Here is a 21171-nt window from a genome sequence, read left to right as displayed (position 1 = left end):
TTACATTATAATTATATCTACAGAGTCAATAATAATTATTAATGTGTTTCCGGTGAAGTTTTGCTCATCAAAAATGTTGAAGTAATTAACATTAAAATAGCTATAGATCTACAAAGTAGCTAGATCTACCTAGTACCTACGTATGCAACAAGAAAAGTTCTACAGAAAATTGACTCTCTCAAAATGAAGTCTTACTTTGTGCTTTTGGGCTTTTTGTATATGGTCAGCCTCCCCTGGGAATGTTATTCTATTCTGCTCTGTGATAGTGACTGTAGGAACAATCCACTGGAGATTTGCCAGGATATTCCAAAGACCAAGACTCTGTTGAGTGTGATGGCGCTTTTCCCTTGCAATGTAGCAGGCTTTAGAGCAAGAGGACTAACTGTAGCAGCACAAATGGCAGTGCAAAAGATTGCTAATGAGTCTAATCTGTTAAGTGGTTACAGATTGAAACTGCAAGTTGAAAATACCATGGTACGACAAATAAATAGAGAGCAGCATGACGTCCTAATTCTATAACACATAGTAACATCTATAAACACGTACACATACTTTCCTTCACAACCACACCCACCTCATTCACGTATGCTACGTCGTATGTATGTAAAACTCTACGTAATGTGTAACACCAAGCCAACCCCCCCCCGGCACACACAGTGTGATCAGTTGGCTGCCATCAGAGCGTTCATTAACCAGCTGTCACTAGTCCAAGGGGAGCAGGATCAGCGCTACATGATCATTGGTCCGGGCTGCTCAGTGGGTGCGTTCACCACAGCCGAAGTGGCTCCATTCTACAGTCTAACACAGGTACTGAAAATGTATGGGCTAGCTGTCACAGCTAATAAGGGTGTGTCTCACAGCTCCTAACTTTGAGCAGGACCTAACTGTAGGAAAGTATAGTATGTATACATGTAGACGACGGATTTCACTGTATGTATGATTATATATTCCTCAGATGTTTTCCCTTGCTAATAGTTATATGGTATCTGAAAACAATAATTTCTTACGCAGGGCAAGGGTGCAACTACAGAATACTATTTTGTAAGCAGATATGATATCAATTTCTACTATCTCTTTCAGATCGGCTATACTACCACCTCTGTATCCCTATCAAACAAGAGACGCTTTCCTAACTTCCTGCGAACCATCTCCTCGGACAATGCCAGCATTGCCACAGTAGCAGCACTCGCCAGAAAGTTTGAATGGAAGCAAGTGGCTATTGTGTCAGTGAGGGACGATCTATTCTCCAATGTGAGTCTATAAGTGTGATTGAGAGTGTGTGGAGGGACACTGTGAGGGTGTGTGGAGGGATACTGTGAGAGTGTGTGGAGGGATACTGTGAGGGTGTGTGGAGGGACACTGTGAGGGTGTGTGGAGGGATACTGTGAGGTGTGTGGATATACTGTGAGAGTGTGTGGAAGGATACTGTGAGGGTGTGTGGAGGGATACTGTGAGGGTGTGTGGAGGGATACTGTGAGGGTGTGTGGAGGGACACTGTGAGGGTGTGGAGGGACACTGTGAGGGTGTGTGAGTGTGGAGGGATACTGTGAGGGTGTGTGGAGCAACACTGTGAGAGTGTGTGGAGGGATACTGTGAGGGTGTGTGGATATACTGTGAGGGTGTGTGGAGCGACACTGTGAGAGTGTGCGAGTGTAACAGTTGCCTTAGCATTCCAGGAAACTAGTGTCCTTGCTGAAACTAACTCTATTTGATGTGATTGAATAATCTGTTTCATGTGATGATATTATGCTATTACTTGATGCCCATCTTTCCCTCAGTTGACCAGTGTGCAGAATGCTGTCTTGGTGCAGGAAAATGTGAGGGTGCTGCCGTTCCCTTATGATAGTGGACTGACACCAAGTGAAACTAACTTACGGTTGGAGAACATTGTTGATCAACTCAATGTAAGCAGATGAATGCATCACATGTCTCGTTTAGAGTCCGTATACATTTATGTAAACATTAATTTGTTTTTGCTTTATGTGGACTTGATGCAACGTAATTCATATCAATTTTCCAGACGTCAGGGGCCAGGATTGTTCTGTTAAATATCTATGAAGATGCTGCAAGACAAATATTTTGTTTGGTGAGTAATCATGTTCCTGTCCATTATGTTATGCGCATGATAATTACGTTAGTACTATTTGCACCCGGACATGTAGGTAGCTAAACAGTCAGTGCAGAATTTAGCCATGTGCATGGTTTGCACATGCACTGTATACTGGGTGAATAACCGAATGATGTGTCTACAGTGTATGTGTGTACAGTGTATGTGTGTACAGTGTGCTGCAACACTGTTATGTTTGTTTTGGATGCCTGTGTTGTTCTTGTGTACGTGTATGGGCTATATATAGCAGTGCTAATCTGCACCTAATCAGTTCACGTTACCATACTAGTCTGATTAGTTGATAATGGAATGCTTGGTCATAGTTGATATCGATTAAGACTACAAAGGGAGCAGAGGAAGTGACCCTTGCAACTACACCTGCATTTCTCCTTTGACCCTTGTATTTTTGATCATATTTTTGATCATTTAAACATGTGCCCATGCATTTTGTACCTCACTACCTCCACCTCTCATAGTCATGCATTTTGTACCTCACTACCTCCACCTCTCATAGTCATGCATTTTGTACCTCACTACCTCCACCTCTCATAGTCATGCATTTTGTACCTCACTACCTCCACCTCTCATAGTATAAACACTCAGCCCACCCCTCACACATATAGGCATACAAAAGGGGGATGATACACCCGCGTTACACATTCATCAGCCATTACTGGTGGTCGGAGTTTTGGTGGACTGACCAGTCTGGCTCAAACTGTTCAGTACAGGAGCTTACTAATGCCATCTTTATGTCTCTGGCGGTCGACCACTTCCCAACCCCCTTGGAGGAGGAGATGAATGCTCGGACAGATGTGGGATATGTGAGTGACGTGAGGGTGTGAGGAGGAGTTTTGGGGTGTGTATATTATGATTTAAGTGAGGCGTGTGTATGCTACGTAGAAGCATGCTGACACTGGGCTAATCTTTCGTTAAAACTGAATGCCATTATAGTCAGTACAGTGTAAGCAAACAATGATTGTATGTGTCTTTTCTCATATAGGATTCTCCAGGTGCTTTCTGGACAGATTTTGAGCGTAATCTAAACAGCCTTAACTACCCTCGCAGTGAAGCCCTGAGACAGGCGGCTTTTGTGTACGATGCAGTATGGATAGCTGCAATTGCTCTCAACACGACCTCTACACAGCTGCAGAATGGGACCGTACTAGGAGCAAACAGGTTGGAACAGTTCAACCATTTCCTCAATTCGACGGTCACTAGAGAAATTAATCAACTTATTCTCAACGCAGCCCGAAATTCAAATTTCCAAGGAGTCTCTGTAAGTGTATTGTTTGCTTAATGGTTGCATCTTTGCATGTAGGATTCATATTTACAGATAGACTTCCTTTTTGTTTCTTTAATGTACAATGAAACTCGAAAGTAGGTCTTCCCACCTGAATATGCCATATCCAAGCTATGCCTTAAGATAATGATTATGTTGTCGTGATGTGTGTATATATATGCACCTGTAACAGCCACCTAAAGTGACTCCCTAAATTCTTCTTTCATTTTTGCACCAACTTTATTTTAGCGTTTTGTGTCTTGTTGGTCTCTTTAGGGTAAGGTCAAATTGAACGTTTTCGGTGATCGTGAGCCAGTCAGAAAGGTGTACCAATATCTCTGTGAGTTCAAAACATGCCAGGCACATTCTTCTTTGCACAACCAATATTATAATACATAATTATTATTATACAATAACCTTTGTTAGAATGGAGTCTTAGAAAACCCCTTGAAAAGTTACACACCAAATTTACAATTTTAGTGCACTTAATTACCCACCAGTACATCTCATGATAATCTCTATAACAACTACATCTCATGATAATCTCTATAACAACTGCACAGACACGCAGGTGGTAGACCCCAACATTGATGCTAACAATGACACTGCATTTGCTTTCGCGGACAGCATCGGTACTCTGACATTCTTGCCCGATCACAGTATACAGACGGTCTTTCCTGGTGAGTTGGGCTGGTCCATAGAGCTTACATAATATCTATAGTATAGAACCTTGATTATCTTGACCCCTTAATTGTCCAGAGCCAGGCCGAATATGCCGGCCGGATAAGCAAATGGATAAGCCACGCCTAGTTTTGTTAATTAATAGCAGTGCAAATATGCAAATAGACATGTAGGATATGTGTGATAAACACGCCTATCTTCTAACATTTTATTGAACTTTGACCCTGCTGTAGAGAAATTTGCCCGGCCGGATAGAGGTTTTACTGTATAATTAGTGGAAATCCATGCATGTGCATTGTAGCTGCAAGCAAAACATAATACTTGTGTCGTTAAAAGCTCTGTACAAATCTGGAGGTTTTATTGCTGATGCTATAATCTGAGAGCTGTTGCTCAATCTGTTATTGAGTGCAAATTCCTACAGATGGGGTCACGGTGGATTCGGAGCTGGTCACAATAAGCCAGGTGCTGTTTATCATCTACACTATCATTGCCTGTTTGGGCATCATCTTTGCCATTGCTTGCATGGTCTTCAACCTTGTGTTCCGTAAAAAACGGTGAGCTATACTGATACTACACCTGCCTCGTACTTTATTGTAATGTACAATAATGAAATCATTGAATGAGTAAGTCTTGTACCTACATATTCATATGTACACACGTACTGTAAATATACTTACTTAACTAATTATTCTATAGCTAGTGAAACTTCTCTATTCCAAGCCTTTCAATTCCTCCCACCTCACTAAAGTAGCCTAAACTCTGACATGATTATAAACTTGCCCTGAAATCCAGCCATTTCCCTAATCCAGCCACTTTCACAGATCTTGAGCATGGTCAGAATAAGAGGTCCCACCATACTAGAGTATATGATGTGCATTGTGTCACACTCTCATGCTTGCGTGTAAATCATGACATAATGAAAGCACCGCGGGTGCTGATGCCTCGGTGGAGGTGCCAAAGCTACATAACATAAAACTACTAATAGCTAGCTTTTATACACACATTGAACATCTTTAATTTTCTGCATGCGAATAGTGGGTAATGATCAACCATGATTGTTGTTAAAAACGATCGATGCCAAAAGTTCCAAGTCTAAAATTAATGGCTGCAAGTCAGCAGAGCCTTGCAGCTCTCTGCTCACTCTTGCAGCTACCAATATTAATAGCTAGCGTTCTAGTGCAGAGCTAATTACTAAGTAGAGTAGTAACTCTCGGTGAACAAGTTTTGCTACGGACTCTTCTGAAAAGGCTGCAATGGCATTCCAAGTAAGCAAAACTAGGCATAACTCGAGAATGAAGCTTTATTTTGCAAATCCACGAATTACAATCCAAGAAAACATGACTAGAAGCCTATAGAAACTCTTACTTGCACTTCATTGATTCTTGTGCAGCACACACACACAGACACACACACAGACAGACACACAAACACACTACCGTATACCTCGCTTGCGCATGCACACCGAGGCATAATTATAATGCTCTCACTTTTAAATACAACGTATATACTCCCGCAGAATTGTCAAGCTGTCCAGTCCATATCTGAACCTGCTCATGATATCAGGAGCTATTCTCTTCTACATTGTGGTTATCATGTTTGGGTTGGACATCAACTTTGTAGATTTCACTGCTGTCGACATTGTGCGCTGTCAGGTACATGTTCATTCTATAAGGAGATCAGAGGTTCTTTGATTCTTTAAGTGCTTTTGAGCTATACATACGTATTTGTATGTACGCAAAGATTGTTCAAATGACAGATGCTCAGTTCACTAAGTAAAATGGACCTAACAAACATTGTGCTTTGGGCATAATTATTATGTTAACACAATTGTGTTCTTCTCTCAACTGTTAATTACTATGCTTCCAAGAATTTGTGTGGTTCAGGTTGATTGTTTATGTATAATAATAATACCAAGAGTTCAAATAATTACGCATATTATAATCTGGAATTCCAGTCATTCATGCTTGGCAGCATAAATATAATCTGGGAGCGAATAACAAAACTTCCCTAGATAAAATAATAATTGCACATTTACCATTCTGATCTGAAGTGTCAGCAATGAATTGAACTGTTTCAAAGGATCATTGATATTAATATACCTGCCGTTTATCTTGCACTTAGATCGACAAACAGACTAGGTTGCACTGAAATAATACCTGGACGAGTACTTGTGCAAATCATACATGCATGTACATGTTGTGTGTATAGTATTGAATGGTCAGTATCAGTTTACACAACTTTTCAACAAGAACTTGTACATGTACAATCAGATATGAGGGTCTTACTATAACACGTTTACCTCACCCTCTGCAGGTGTCAGTATGGCTGGCCTCCATTGGGTTCTCTCTTCTCTTTGGAACCATGCTGGCCAAAACATGGAGGGTGTACTACATCTTCAAGAACATCAGACTCAAGAAGAGAGTGAGCAGTGAGATGCATGTCAAAAATATACACAACAGTTTATGTTCATTAGATAAAATTAATATTACGGTATATATTGGTGCTGATCGGCCGAAAACTATACGCATGTGCAGCCTCTCAAAGACTGGATGCTGTTTCTCATTGTCATGGTGATGGTAGGTGTTGACGTGGTGTTTCTCATCATAGTCTCTGTAGACTCTTTCCGACGGAAGCTCCAACAAAGGGATCTTATCGATCGCCCAGTAAGTCATTGTCTAACCGTTTAGATTTTTGAAACTAAGTTGTAGGTACGACATAATACCGTATAGCGCGAAATTTTCGAGGCACTTATATTTCATGAATGGCCTCTAAAAACATTTCACTGCACAATGTTCGTGGGATGACTGCTTACTGGAAGCCACGCCTTTAATTAATCTTTGCACGTTATAGCTAATTAAAGAACAATTTTCGTGGACTTAATTTTGTGTAGGCCAGATTATATTAGCCCCACGAAATCAGCGAAAATTAAGCCCCTCTAAAATTTCGCGTTATACGGCCGGCAGTGTTGGTCCTACCTATTAATAGCTTGTAGTCCACCACAAAGGGCAGTGATTGATAGCAAGAGACATGCCATACCATGTTGAAAACCAGGCAAAGACATTTCTTCCTTCTGACAAGAGTTGGGCCTGTTCTGCAATGAGAGTGGGGCCTTCTTGTGAAGCAAGACAATGTATATGTTAATCTGAACAACTTAAACTTCCCATAGCTAGCTAGCTAGACAATCTATGGCTAGATTTTATTACTTGAGAGCATACACGGAGCTAAATTACGGTATTAGACTTATACGGGGAAATATGACAGGAAACAAAGTGTGAAGAATCTCTGCTTTAGTTTCCGGTTCCTGCCACGCCCATATACAATCAATACCAGGCCGTATTTTCAACTTTGTTCTATAAAAAAAAAATCGGCCTGGAACCGAGGCTAGCAGGGGGTCACAATTCTATGTGGAGCTTCTGCTGATAATAAAAGCACTGCGGGTGCTGATGCCTCTCGGTGGAGGCTTTGTCAATGAAGCTACAGTACTAGCGGACTATTATTAAATGCATGCACACAATGTCGTGTACAGTTACAATTTACATTACACAGTGCAGAGAATGGTGGGAAATGTCCGACTATAATTATTGCTAAAACTGTTCAGAGTCCATAATTATTAATGGCTGCAAGCTAATGCTAAAACAGTGTGGCTTTGCAGCTCTTTTTCTCACTCTTGAAGCTAGCGTTTTAGTGCAGAACTAACTACTAAGTACATGTAGAATAGCTAAGTTATATCCACAGATTTGCTACGCAAGTGTGCAACAGCCTTCAAAGTTAGCAAGACTAGCCTTAACTCGAGAACGAAGCATTATTTTGTAAATCAATCCAAGAAAACGTCATTCAGCAGCTGTATCACTCTACTCACAGACACACAAACACACTACCGTATACCTCGGTGTGCGCATGCATGTGCTCATGTGATTGCCTCTGTAAATTTGTCGATATCCCTTTCTCCCATGTTCAGGATGGTGAGGTTCCTCTGCTCGCCTATCAATGTATGTCAGCTGCCTCTAACATTTGGATACCCGTCCTGCTGGTCATCAAGTCTCTCTACCTCGTGGTGGGCGTGTTCTTAGCCACACAGACGTATAATGTCAAGCTCAAGAGATTGAGGGATTCCAAACTGATTGTAGCATGTGTGTGCACCACTGTTGTCGTGGCACTGGTGGCTACCATTGTGGGACTGTCTGTTAATGATTCTAGTGTGGCATACGGAGTGTACGGATTCTGCATTCTCTCCATGGTAACTGTCATCTTGTTCACCTTGTTTGGAACATTGGTGAGTATAGTATTATATGAAAATACATGTACTCTCATCTCAGTGTTCCCAAAAGCCACACATGCATGTAAAAATAAGCATGCCAATCGTACATGTACCCTGTGTAGTACCTACGTATATAGCTCCAAAGCAACCCTATCACTCTTAACACCGCCCTTACACTACATTATAATAGTACCTCCCCCTCACATACACCTCACCCCCACGTATCCCACCACCAGATGATAGAGCTCTACCAGAACCCCTCGGGTGAGACGGATATTAGCACTGTGGCCAGCGTGGGCAACAACTATCTGGACAGTACCAACAAAGGTAACTCTGAAGACCAGGCCAAGGTTGATCAGCTTAAGCAGACCATTCAGTCACTCAAGACTGACATAAAAGAAGTGAGTTAATTACTTTTTGTTTTATGTGTTTCTCATAATTATCGTAAATATTATTATGGGAAGGGCCGGTATCCAACGGGTTGATTCCATATCTTTTGTATTAATGATACATGTTAACTGAATAGTTTTCTCCCATAGAAAAAGCGACAGTCTGAAAACTTCCTGTCGTCTCCACTGCATAGTGACATACATGTAAGCAGCAACACCAACCTACTACTGAATCATGTAACACCGCCAGCACACGACTATGAGACTCAAGATAATGGTGATGCAAACGAAAAAACAAATGGAGAGTCAGTTGGTGTAATTGCTAATGAAGATTGCAAGGAGTTGTCACCAATGAATGTCGAAGTGGAGATTATAGCGAACACTGTAGATATACTGCAGATATAGTTTATACATACGTGCATTAATTAATATTACAGTTTTATTTTCAGAACAATAAATACGTACCATACAATTATGTACAAGTCATGTATAATTATGTTTAGAAATTTAGTATGGAAGAATCAGGATTATAGAAATTGTGCAAAAATTGTTTAAGAGATTGCAACAAATACATCGCAATAGGTCTAGCTGCAATAGGTCTAGCTAAGTTAATTTATCGTGGACAAGCTGTGTTTCTAGAGTTGTACATGTAGCTTGCGCTGTACCACTTGCCACTTCCACAAAGTCATTAACACCTTTGTCTAGTTTGAGAGTAGGAAAGCACCCCGATTGATCCAGCTTAGAGTCAGTGTCTCCATCTGTAATGTGTCTCACAGCCTGTTCTTTTTTCCCACTGCCTTCAACACCAGCTTGAATCAGAAGCTCTGCCCACGGATCCACAAACATGGACTCATTATAGTAGGCCCCAATCGAGTGAGCACCATCCCTCGTCGACTGAGGGCTCCTCCATGCTCCAGAGCCCCGGCCTCGGAAATGACGTCCCCGACCACGCCCTCCACGATACCGCTGTTGGGAAGGGTATGGATGATAGGGTAGGTGACCGCTCATCAGGGGGGCATCATGAATGCGGGGTTCCGGATTGAATCCTGGCCTTCTGTGAGGTGGACGGTAGGGCACAAATTGACCTTGAGGCATTAATGGTGGTGGGTGGGGTCCAGAGTGAGGTTGTGGCAATAGGGGTGGCACGTGAGCCTGTGTGTACGCTGGTAATTGCGACTGGGGGTGTGACATCAATGGCCGGACTTGTGATTGAGTCTGTGACATCAGCGGTCTTGGTTGTGAGTGCATCAGTGGTTGTACTTGAGATAGAGTAGATTGTAAATTGATTGGTGATATAGTTTGTTGCATTAATCCTGGTACAGTTGTTGGAGTAGGTAGAAGTGGTGGTATCTGTTGGTAATCCAGACTTTGTGACTGTGGCAGTGTTGAGTAGATGTGTGCATTTGTCAGAGTTTGAGGCACTTGCAGCAAAGATGTTTGCTGTGACAATCCCTCAGGAATTGATAAAAGTGGACAAATTTCTATGTTGTTTGAATATTGTGGTTGTGGCTGAGCTTGAAGTGCTGGGGATCCGGAAGAGTCAAACAGAGGATTTGGTAACAAGGGAATTCCTCCAGCCATTAACTGCAGCAACCTAGAAACCAACATAATAAACAAAGTTTTAATATAGATTGAGAACTGATTGTGTTTCAGTGAGGGGACATGCTAACATTATTATGTATGGTATCAGACATAGAGCTAGCTACTAGATGTTGTTTCACAGAAATGAAACATAGATCTATATAGCTATATAGCAGGACAAGTGGAGCATATAGATCTATATCTATATAAAGAAAAAACACGACTTCAAACTCTTGCTCTCACCATGGATATGCTTGAGCTAGCTCCTCACCTGGTGTTTATTTTCAGCTGTCCAAATAAAGCCCAATGGGAGGTCATAGGACAAGATAATTATATCCGTACGTACGTACCTATAGCAACTCAACATTGAAGTGGTTTATTCAAATGGCAGAAGAGAGGCCTTCACAAGTACAGCCAGCGGCCAAAGACCCTGTATTTTTATTAATGGTGTCAGGACAGATTGAGTCTGCTGAGGTAGGGGGAGGGGAATGCAATGTCTATATTTTACCTATTAAATGGTGCGCATGGAAATTCAGCACCTAAGGGGATATAATTTTATTAAATCGATACATGTACTATAGTAGCTACCGTACTTATTCGATTTAAGGCGATACTTTTAAATAGTTATGAAGCCAGAGGTCGTTTCTTTTGGAGATTGAACATTTATGTTGAAGTCCTGGTGTCGCATATCTAGAGGGTCGCATCTAATTGGGTTACTCTACTATCCTCGATTATAGGCCGCTTAAATTACATTGTTTCTTGCGGCCTGGAATCGAGGCTATGATTTGACCTCTATTTAGGACGCGACATGCTGTAAACGCAGCAATCACTACTTTTAGAGGTCAGAAAATTGGAAGGGTGTCGCATATTTAGAGGGTCGTTTTAAATCGAATAAGTACGGTATTGTGTTTCTACAGTTCCCCGAGTATGATGACCTGTACTGCAACTACTCGTTTGTGTCTGGACAAGATTGGGCAGTTGTCTCAGTGAGTTGTTCTGGTGTGTATAATTATACTCCACTACTAGATATGTAAATCTGCCGTCTTTTCTAATTACTATCCCGAAAACTTTTCTGGGCAATACATAATTATATGTGTGTATGTCACTGGTACATGTATATAAATATCCGGACAATCCCATGAAAAGTTAATACATGTACATTCTAAGCTTAGCTAGTTTGAAGCTTAGCTAGTTTTCATATTCCGGGCCTCTTTATACATGTACTCTAATGGCCTACAGGTTCCAATTATACCCGGACAATTTCCAATGCTGTCCAATAAGTTATACAGTACAGCACTCAACAAATTATTCAAATCTGCCTCATTTAGAAGATTTATGGAGCCAGGGTGGTTCTTGTACATGTACATGTAATTAAGCAAAAAGAAACAAACGTAGAAAGATTGAAAGGGTGTGGTTTAGCAGTGTACTCTCTTCCTCTGCTGCGGATTCCAGCACTGCAGGATTCTTTAGCAGTTAGCAGATGGTTCAGAATGAATTGAGCAAGCGAGTGAGTGGTTGTTCTTTATAACCTGATATACAATCTTGACGAGATAAGCTGCTAAGCGTTCCTAATTGCCTATTAATTTTAAACCACGCAAAAATTGCTCTAAATAAATTATTCTCAACAAAAGTTTCACAGTTAGTGCTTGTATTAGAGCGGTACTGTATAGAACAAAGACGGTATGCAACACAATGCCCCAAGTATACTATCAGTTGCACACTAGACAATTTCTCATTGATTGCAGGGGTTGTGTGAAGGTATAACACAATCTACAAGGAGGAGTAGTGGACCTAATAAGCACTTTGTTTGGAACTTTCCTATAGATGTTACCTTCAAAAGCACTAATCCATTCGGATGTAAGTTTAACAAGGCAACTTTGCTGCAGAAAATTAAGTCAAGCCATTCAGTATAATATTATTGTTTGCTGTACTTAAATCATCTGAAGTGAAATTTTTTAGGGCCCCAGATTGTTGTGAGTGTATACGGAGTGAACAGTCTAGGGCGGGATGAAGTCAGAGGTTATGGCTGTATCCACCTACCTATCACGCCAGGCCAGTAAGTCTGAGCACCTTCATACTAATTGGGTCGATGTTTATGTTTATAGGCACAAGTTAAAGCTACCGATGTTCGTCCCTGCATCAGAGAGTCACGTTTCAAAATTTATAGCGTAAGTGATCTGGTTGCAGAGTTTACTTATTTGAACATGTTTTGATTGGTTCAGGTGGATTTTTGGACGAAGCCCAGAATTCATAGATCCAAAGTTCATTTCACAAGGAGAAGGAAGAGAATGTGGGTTAAATTGATTATAAATTGATTCTCTTATTTGATTCCGTTTTGTTTAGTGACAAAGACTAAATCACAGGGGCATGTGACTGTGAGCATCAATGTTGTTACAAAAGATCTGTGGAAGCAAGGATTCAGAAGTGGAGCAAATGAGCCTCGACCTACCATAACAAATAGCAGTAAACAAAGTAGAACAGTACAGTTATAATTAAATGTTGTAATAATAATTATCAAGAAAGAAAAAAGAAAATTAAAACGACCCCGAAGGGATTCGAACCCTCAATCTTCTGATTCGAAGTCAGACGCCTTATCCATTAGGCCACGAGGCCGTAGCTATCGACGTCGATGAACCAGATGATTTTATTCTGATCGACTCACTAGCTATTAGACTACCTCTCTAGTTAACAAAATTCAAGAGGGGGCCCGGTCACCACAGCCCTGCCCACCTGCAGTTAATGGTCTTCTCCAAATATAAATGCTCAATCGAGCTATTATAACTCTTCTAAATGGCTGAAGAATTAGAAGTAGACTTTGAATTTGTGAAGGCTATCTACACCTTCACTGGTGAAGGCCCAGCAATTCCTTTGCCGTTTGCCGAGTGCACAGTGGTGCTAGTAGCTGAGAGAACAGATGATGGGTGGTGCAGAGGCTTTTCTTGTGGCAAAGAGGGGTGGTTCCCGACCTCCTATGTCAAGCCACTGGCCAACAGTGAGCTGATACAGGTGAGCCCATATTTTGTTATCTCTTGAAAAGGAATGATAATCCGTGTATTGTACATGGCTGATGCGACGCGGCGAGGTTGTTTGTTTTGGGCAAATGTTGCTACTTCCAGCTGAAACTTTTTTATGGTTTGGTATGCGTAGTTGTATTTGGTCACTTGCAATTTCCGAACATTTTTTTATTCCAGCGAGGTATCAAACCCTCTGCCCTAGCTGCAGTGCTGCACTCAACAGAGTGGATGGCCCTCGGGACTAATGAGGACAAAGTCTACTACGTCAACACCTCCAACCAGAGTAAGTATTTAATCATGATTATTTTAATGATAATCTCATGGCTATATATATACCAATGTGTCAATGAAAAATTATGGAGTGATCGGATTGTTGGATCAACAATTAGGAGGTGGCAGTATTGTCATTGTATTCTCTAATAGAGACGTGACTGTATTTTGGGAAGCTACCTGTTGCATATGAATCCATGCAGGATGTGTGTGTAACTGAGTTCAATTGTTCCTGCTTTAACAGTTGGAAGTATTATCAAGAGTACGTAAGAAGAGAAGAGTGTCGAACTACCGATACCTCTACAAAAAACTCCGCACAAAGTAACATGACTAGCACGTGATGAAGTATTGTAAACTTAGTAATCTCCTAGTAAAATAATGTTAACCGTGACATTTTTAGGGGTGTGGTAATTGAACAATGGCATCTGATTCTAACTAGTCGTTCGTGTTCAACGTTCAATGTTCAGAGCTTCTCACTGCACACTGATAGGCTCTTCACAAAAATCATAGAATTAATAGAGACAATAGTCAGGTTGATCCTCTTCACTTGCACTCTTTACTCACTGTTAACAAATTCTGTAAACGTCATCAATTGCAAGTTGCTCACATGCAATTGACAGGATGTCAAGTTACTTTGTGCACAGTTTTTGTGTAGAGATATCGGTAGTTCGACACTCTTTTCTTCTTATAATAATATCTTATAGTATTATTGTTGAATCTCAAAAACCTTAAATAGGTGTTAGTTCAATCATCGTAACTGTTGTCGTTATAACACTACTATTGTCATATGTCAGAACTAAAGCTCCAGATTCTTGTAGCACTTGTATTTACAACACTTTCAGCATAACGGTGAACAATTATGACTACAATATATACCGGGTTTCGAATGCGATACTCTTTCGATTGCAAATTGTGAGTTTTCCCATACGCTGCGGGGAGAGAGAGAGAGAGAGAGAGAGAGAGAGAGAGAGAAGCTTCAAAAGTGGTGCCAATTGTAGTTCAATCTTCTCAGTATCATTATGCCTCGAGGCGTAGCCGCACGAGGGATACGGTAAAGCTGACTGTGTGTGTGTCTGTCTGTGTGTGTGTGTGTGTATTCCAGCTATAACTGCTCAACGGTTACAATGCGACGAAAACTAACAGCTTCTATAGGCTTCTAGCCACGTTCTCTTGGATTTTGATTCGTGGATTAGCAAACTAAAGCTTCTTTCTCGAGTTATGGCTAGTTTGACTCACATTGAAGGCTGTTGCAGTCTCTTCAGAATCTTTCATAGCATCATCTGTCCGCACAAACTTTCTATTCAACATATGAGTTAGCCTTGCACTAAAGCGCTAGCTTTTTGTTAGCTACAATACTCAGAAAATATCTGTTAAAACAGCTAGCTAGCAGTACAGTAGCCATTTGTAAAATTGATCTCTTTGGACACACCCTTTAATTATTCCTGTGGATGTAATGCGCATGCGCGCTCATTCCCCATGTGTGAGAAAATAATATCCAAGATCCAGATCCAGATCCTCCTGGCAGAATCATCTTTGTCTTGAGGGCCTGGTAAGCCACAAAACACTACCATATAACAATATAGATAACAATATGCATGTACACAGGTCTTTTCTTCTTAGATATTATATACACTGAACTACAGATCCTGGAAGAATCAATTTTCTTCTTTCTTGATGTCCTGGTAAGCCACATAATACAAAAAATAATAACTTACAATAGATGCATGTAAATAAGTCTTTTCTTCTCAGTGACTTTATATAGATAAGCTAACTTTAATATAAAATTCATTATAGATAACACTCTAATACTTTTGAGCGAAAGCAAAAACATGGCGAGAGGCATTAGCACAGCGCCAGCTTGAACACTAGTTAGTCCATGTGGTCAAATGAAAATTGAATAAAATTAATGATGGCTTCTAAGTTTGTTCTTTGTAGGTTATGTTGCAGCACTGATGCCATACAAAACAGAAGATATAAACATTTGTTCAGCAGTAAGGCTCTCAAAGAAGATATTCCAGGGAGGCTCAGTCTTGCATTGGATCTGCCTGTTAGTGATTCAGATGGCCTGTCAAAGATTGTCTGTCTTTCTTGTATCAAGAAGATAGAGTCCATAGAGGTGTTCAGGCTCCTGGCCAGACGTAGCTACCAGAAACAAGTGTCCAAAGAGCAGCTCCCTAGTAGTCCAGTAAGATCAGCCCCTAAGAAAAGGACTAAGGACACGAGTGGTTCCGACGCATCTCCTTTCACTGTGAGCTCACGTCCATCAGCAAAGAGGAGTACCATCGGGGTTCGAGGAAAAAGGCTTGCTTTTACTCCTGCACAAAGTAGGAAATTTTTAATGTGATAGTGTTGTAAATAAAATTATTTTTTTAGCTCACATTGATGGTCCACATAATGCCAGTGCCTCGACATCATCTGCAATCGCTGTGGAGCTAGAGGGTAGGTCAGAAACTATCCAGTTTGCAGCCAACATTGGAGCACCAGGAGGGGCAAATGCTCTAAGCTCACCTAGGTGTGCATAGGCAGGACGAAAGTCAGAGCTCCTACAGAACATACATAATAATCACAACGGGAGTTATTAATAACTTACCACTTGTAAACACAGTGTGCTTCGTCCACAGCTATTGCCACTAAAGAGGAATTGAGTGGAGGCTCTAGTAATAGCATCCTCCAACGATAGTCTTCAACAACAGCCTCTGGGGCAGTGAACAGCAGACGGTACTTTCCATCCGACACATCTTTGTTAGTGGCAACAAGACTTCTGTCGATTCCCTTATTACTACTGAGGATGGCAGCAGAAACACCTCTAGTGTTCAGACTCCTGGTCAATCATGAGAGACACAAGGGGAGAGATGACAAGAACTACACTTCTGGCGACAAGAGGACCCTTAGTCCTACCAAGCTTGTAGTCCATCAAGAAGGGTAGCAATTGATAGCACAGAGACTTGCCATACCCAGTTGGGAACCACACAAAAACGTCCCTTCCTTCTGACAGGAGCTTGAGAGCACGGACCTGCTGTTCCTTGAGGATCAGTCCTTCTTGCTTCACACAAGACAGTGCATACGCTAATGCTTCTTGGATATCAAAAGACGTTGAAATTGCCATAGTAGTAGCTAGCTAGCTTTACGGAGCTATTCATGAGATTACAATTACTTTTACGGAGTAGGTGCTCATACATACACCATTAGTGTTAAGTCGCTCAGGAATTCGCTCTTTTTTAGCGAATACCTGAGCGAGGTGGAGCCAATAAGAGCACGCCCAGATACACGCCCCAGGCCGAGGAGGCGACCTAGCGTTCAATTAGAGACGGATCGGCCTGGGATCGAGGCTAATTCCACCATAGATACAACAGTTTCTCTCTTGACTTCTATATCTATGATTCCAAATTACTTGAGAGCTGAGCCAGTGATGCTATTGGAGCATCCCCACAACAATTTACATCTTCTATGTAGGAAAACATGGAGGAAGATATGTATTGTTGTCTTTGCACTGAAAATTGTGTGCTTTATACTTTATAATTATTGTGAATTCACAAAATTTTGCCTCCTTTGGCGACCAGCCGCTTGGGGATAACGCCGCCATGTTTTGTCTTGAAATTTGGCTGAGAAAGTAAGTTGCAAATATGGCGATATAGCTATGCACAACATCGATTGTCTTACAGGCAGATCCAACATTGCAGAGCTGCATCAAAGCATTTAACTCTTATAGGTATAAGCATGAGTAACTTGAAAGGTAAATCTTCCTTCACTTTGATAGAATAATAATGCAAACAATTTTGCTACTTTGATACAGAGTCTTTGCATGCATGCAGTCTCTTTGATGCTTTGTATATATAACTAATAGAGCCATAGATGTAGGAGAGAGGGATTGGAAACGGAAGTGGGCCTCGGAAAACATCCGCGCCTCGCTTTCTTGTCTTCTTTTCTTGCCTCAAATGAGGAAAACTCATTATGCCTCGAGGCGTAGCCGCACGAGGGATACGGTAAAGCTGACTGTGAGTGTGTGTGTGTGTGTGTGTGTGTGTGTGTGTGTGTGTCTGTCTGTGTGTGTGTCTGTTCCAGCTGTAACTGCTCAACGGTTGCAATGCGACGAAAGCTAACAGCTTCTATAGGCTTCTAGCCACAATCTCTTGGATTTTGATTCGTGGATTAGCAAACTAAAGCTTCTTTCTCGAGTTATGGCTAGTTTGACTCACATTGAAGGCTGTTGCAGTCTCTTCAGAATCTTTCATAGCATCATCTGTCCGCACAAACTTTCTATTCAACATATGAGTTAGCCTTGCACTAAAGCGCTAGCTTTTTGTTAGCTACAATACTCAGAAAATATCTGTTAAAACAGCTACCTATGGATGTAATGCGCATGCGCGCTCATTCCCCATGTGTGAGAAAATAATATCCAAGATAGATCCAGATCCTCCTGGCAGAATCATCTTTGTCTTGAGGGCCTGGTAAGCCACAAAACACTACCATATAACAATATAGATAACAATATGCATGTACACAGGTCTTTTCTTCTTAGATATTATATACACTGAACTATAGATCCTGGAAGAATCAATTTTCTTCTTTCTTGAGGTCAATAACAACAATAGATGCATGTCAATAAGTCTATTCTTCTCAGTGACTTTATATAGATAAGCTAACTTTAATATAAAATTCATTATAGAAACTAATATAACACTCTAATACTTTTCAGCGAAAGCAAAAACATGGCGAGAGGCATTAGCACAGCGCCAGCTTGAACACTAGTTTTACAATGTACACTAACAATGTGCAATGGTAATTTTTATATGGACAAAGTGATGCGAATATCAACTTTATTTGTTGGTACTTGTCTCTGTTTTTGTTCACAATTAGCCTGCTTGTTGTGGCAATATTTGATGCTTGTGTGCCATGTTTCTTGCAATTAGGCTATTTGAGTATCACACTGTACAATCTGCCATCATGCTAGAATAACTTACACATGTCTATGGAATCTGGAATTTTGGATTATCTGTTGTAGAAGCCGATGTAGAAAGCACTATACTCTTGTCCTTAATCACTAGTTTTGTGTTCTACAGCAACCACCTGGGACCTGCCAGTAGTGACTGCCCTTCCTACGGCTATACCCTCTGAGCCCATCCCCCCCACTGCAACCAATGGGCACAAACACCGTGAGTACAGGCATGGTTGTATGTATTGCAAGGTTGCTTAGACACTGGTGTCACTGAAGTACTTGCTCAATAAGAATAACATATACATGTTACAGAGATCATTTACTGTTTTATGTGTATGTCTCATGGGACTTCGTGCAAGTATGTGTTAAATATATTATACGTTGTATACTCGCTTGGATAGTTTTGTTTGTGACTGTTACACAAACTGTATTATCTTCCCCACACACCAGAGCATATCGAGCCCTCTAAAGCACAAGTGAGTTAAATATTTATGCTAATCGAATACTATACTTTGCTCTTTATCCAACAGAAGCCCAAGAAACCAAAGTACATTGTGGTAGGTGCCCACTGTAGTATAGTATTTCTCCATAACCTAATTCAGCAACTACAGGCTTAAATTAGTCCTATCCCTCAGGTAAATGGAGTAACATTCATTGAGAACATAGATGACCAACTACCCTTAAATCCCAATGAGATGAGTTATGTGGATCACTTCTGGGTGAGTGGCAAAGCGTAGAATAACCAACCGCACTGTACTCATGTAGATAAGGTCGTGTGACTTAGATCGGGTTGCGTGACTTAGATCTTAGCACAAAACTGTGCATGTATAAGCACTACTAATTGCTGTAATCTTATAGCCAAACTGGGCGAAATCAAACTACCATTCTAAACAATCTCTTTGCCGCTTGACTTTTGAAATAAACTCATACAATCGATCATTTTGCATTGCAGGCGGACAAAGGAGATCAGACGGGCTATGACATTATTTTAGAAAAACACTTGAACGGCAAGTATGCCATGAAAGATATGGTGGAGTTCTTCAAAGAAAGGTATGTCTTCATTCGTCATTGCAAACTTACAAGTACGTATTGTCTATCTTCCCAGAGCTGCCATTGAGGAGCAATACGCTAAGGCCTTGTTAAAGCTGTCCAAGTCAACACTGGCAGACAATGAAGAAGGGTGAGTGAGTAACAGTCTCATCTAATTCTAGATCGTACTGTAATTATTGTCTTGCTGAGGCACTGGAAAATATATTATACATGAGACTGTGTGTTTATGCTTCATACTGCAATGGCTCTTTTTACAGTACCATTGGCAAAGCATGGCAGTCGATGAAGGCTGAGCTGAGACATCGCTCAGAAGCTCATGGAAAATTTGTTGAGCAGGTATATATTGCATCCAGATATGATAGAGGATTCTGTTTTGCTAAGCTCACTCTGATATTTACTATTTCTCTAGCTTCAAAAGGAAATGGAGAAACCACTGTTTGAATTTAAAGAATCACAGAAGAAGGGAAGAAAGGAGGTAGTGCTGCATTTAATGTTCAAGTCTTAGCACACTCATGACAACGTACATGTATGACTGTATATGTACATTTATTGTATGTATTTTGTACAGCATCAACAGATTATGGACCGGTCACGTAAACAAGTTCAAGCGTTTGATACCTCCATTGATAAGGTGCATAGGCTGTTACATTCCCCTACAATCTCTCACTTACTGTTTCCTTCTACAGATTAAAGGTGTTGTATCAGGCAAGCCTCACAAAGTGAAAAGGGTAAATTGCTAGACACGGCATACCTTCATTATTCACTGTCAACATCCCTTCTATTACTCGCATTGCTTTGTAGCCTTCTTCTGACGTTGACCTCAAGAACATTCTCAGAAGAAGAACAAGTGCTGGTAATCCTGGTGAGTGCAATTACCCCTCTTACAGCTTTATGCCACCTACCCCCTGTACACATGAACGCCACAACCAACACCAAATCATTACATACACACCACTCACACACATTAGGGGAGGACCTACGGAAACTGGAGGAAAATTATAACCAGGCACAGGGGCAATGGATGGACAATATGATTAGCGCTTGTGATGTGAGTGAGATTAAAATATAAATATAATGTTTTCTGCTCTAACAATTATCATTGTACGTAGGACTATGAGAAACAGGAGGATGAACGATCTACTTTCCTAAAGGGACACTTCTTGCAGTACATTGGTATCTGCTGTACAGTAGATGAAGCCAGTGCTGAGGTACATACACATTTCATTTAGCAAAATTATGCCCTGTTTTAAGTAACTTGCAAAGTACAGACTTGTGCATATAATTATTACAGTATTCAATCCTGCATCAAGAATCTGTGATGGTGTATATAAGCATTATATTTCACGACTCAAACATACATACGTACAGTCATTGTCAAGAGTAAATGATGCAGTGGACAGGATTAACAGCAAGGCAGATAGAGAGTTCTTTATCAAGACAAAGGGAACTGGAACTACGAGACCAGTAGATCGTGTCTTTGACTGATATGTCCACATCCTTTTTATATCCCCTTATCCCCTTTCTGTTCTTTGTTTTGTTTATGGTGCATAGCTTTGCTTAGTTTAAATTGTCATTAATTCATGGTGATCATGCATGCATGCAGTGA

General features: G+C 40.9%; 4 protein-coding genes, 1 long non-coding RNA gene and 1 other non-coding gene across 9 annotated transcripts; 3 read left to right on the top strand and 3 right to left on the bottom strand.

Annotated features, from left to right (window-relative positions):
* The first annotated feature begins 183 nt into the window (after window positions 1–183).
* On the top strand, window positions 184–9220 carry LOC135351762 (gamma-aminobutyric acid type B receptor subunit 2-like). The gene is made up of 16 exons (XM_064550850.1): window positions 184–474; window positions 658–807; window positions 1081–1251; window positions 1779–1904; window positions 2021–2086; window positions 2731–2928; window positions 3108–3383; window positions 3663–3726; window positions 3950–4066; window positions 4489–4621; window positions 5584–5719; window positions 6381–6488; window positions 6602–6730; window positions 8026–8340; window positions 8562–8726; window positions 8865–9220. Exons 1-16 carry the CDS (start codon window positions 184–186, stop codon window positions 9117–9119), a joined length of 2700 nt encoding a protein of 899 aa, XP_064406920.1. The 3' UTR covers window positions 9120–9220.
* Window positions 9221–9235: 15 nt separating this feature from the next.
* LOC135351770 (bromodomain-containing protein 4-like) lies at window positions 9236–10707 on the bottom strand. 2 transcript variants are annotated; one of them, XR_010399505.1, is made up of 2 exons: window positions 10539–10669; window positions 9236–10308 (listed from the first exon to the last, which is right to left on the bottom strand). XR_010399505.1 is itself a non-coding variant. In XM_064550859.1 (2 exons), the coding sequence occupies exons 1-2, from the start codon at window positions 10611–10613 to the stop codon at window positions 9318–9320; spliced, it is 1038 nt and encodes a 345-aa protein (XP_064406929.1). In that variant the 5' UTR covers window positions 10614–10707; the 3' UTR covers window positions 9236–9317. The 2 variants fall into 2 exon arrangements, 1 of the variants encoding a protein (XP_064406929.1); XM_064550859.1 differs by having other exon boundaries at window positions 10567–10707.
* Window positions 10633–12862, top strand: LOC135351775 (B9 domain-containing protein 1-like). 2 transcript variants are annotated; one of them, XM_064550866.1, is made up of 7 exons: window positions 10633–10769; window positions 11213–11281; window positions 12041–12152; window positions 12255–12351; window positions 12401–12463; window positions 12518–12585; window positions 12659–12862. In XM_064550866.1, the coding sequence occupies exons 1-7, from the start codon at window positions 10680–10682 to the stop codon at window positions 12730–12732; spliced, it is 573 nt and encodes a 190-aa protein (XP_064406936.1). In that variant the 5' UTR covers window positions 10633–10679; the 3' UTR covers window positions 12733–12862. The 2 variants fall into 2 exon arrangements, with proteins under 2 accessions (XP_064406936.1, XP_064406934.1); XM_064550864.1 differs by having other exon boundaries at window positions 12639–12862.
* Window positions 12836–12908, bottom strand: Trnar-ucg (transfer RNA arginine (anticodon UCG)). The gene has a single exon. It is a non-coding gene; the product is annotated as a tRNA-Arg (tRNA).
* Window positions 12909–12942: 34 nt separating this feature from the next.
* On the top strand, window positions 12943–21142 carry LOC135351769 (growth arrest-specific protein 7-like). Of its 2 annotated transcripts, XM_064550858.1 has the most exons (18): window positions 13159–13301; window positions 13487–13592; window positions 13783–13841; window positions 14422–14564; window positions 18640–18732; window positions 18966–18991; window positions 19046–19072; window positions 19151–19234; window positions 19468–19565; window positions 19621–19695; window positions 19823–19901; window positions 19975–20040; window positions 20134–20196; window positions 20252–20293; window positions 20367–20427; window positions 20534–20613; window positions 20675–20773; window positions 20934–21142. In XM_064550858.1, exons 2-18 carry the CDS (start codon window positions 13554–13556, stop codon window positions 21048–21050), a joined length of 1251 nt encoding a protein of 416 aa, XP_064406928.1. In that variant the 5' UTR covers window positions 13159–13301; window positions 13487–13553; the 3' UTR covers window positions 21051–21142. The 2 variants fall into 2 exon arrangements, with proteins under 2 accessions (XP_064406927.1, XP_064406928.1); XM_064550857.1 differs by lacking the exons at window positions 13783–13841; window positions 14422–14564 and having other exon boundaries at window positions 12943–13301.
* On the bottom strand, window positions 14853–16842 carry LOC135351779 (uncharacterized). Its single transcript, XR_010399506.1, has 3 exons — window positions 16170–16842; window positions 15958–16122; window positions 14853–15894 (listed from the first exon to the last, which is right to left on the bottom strand). It is a non-coding gene; the product is annotated as an uncharacterized LOC135351779 (long non-coding RNA).
* Window positions 21143–21171: the final 29 nt, after the last annotated feature.

This window comes from Halichondria panicea, chromosome 17 (assembly GCF_963675165.1).
Source record: "Halichondria panicea chromosome 17, odHalPani1.1, whole genome shotgun sequence".
NCBI lineage: Eukaryota > Metazoa > Porifera > Demospongiae > Suberitida > Halichondriidae > Halichondria > Halichondria panicea.
This window is presented reverse-complemented; position numbering and strand designations above follow the sequence as displayed.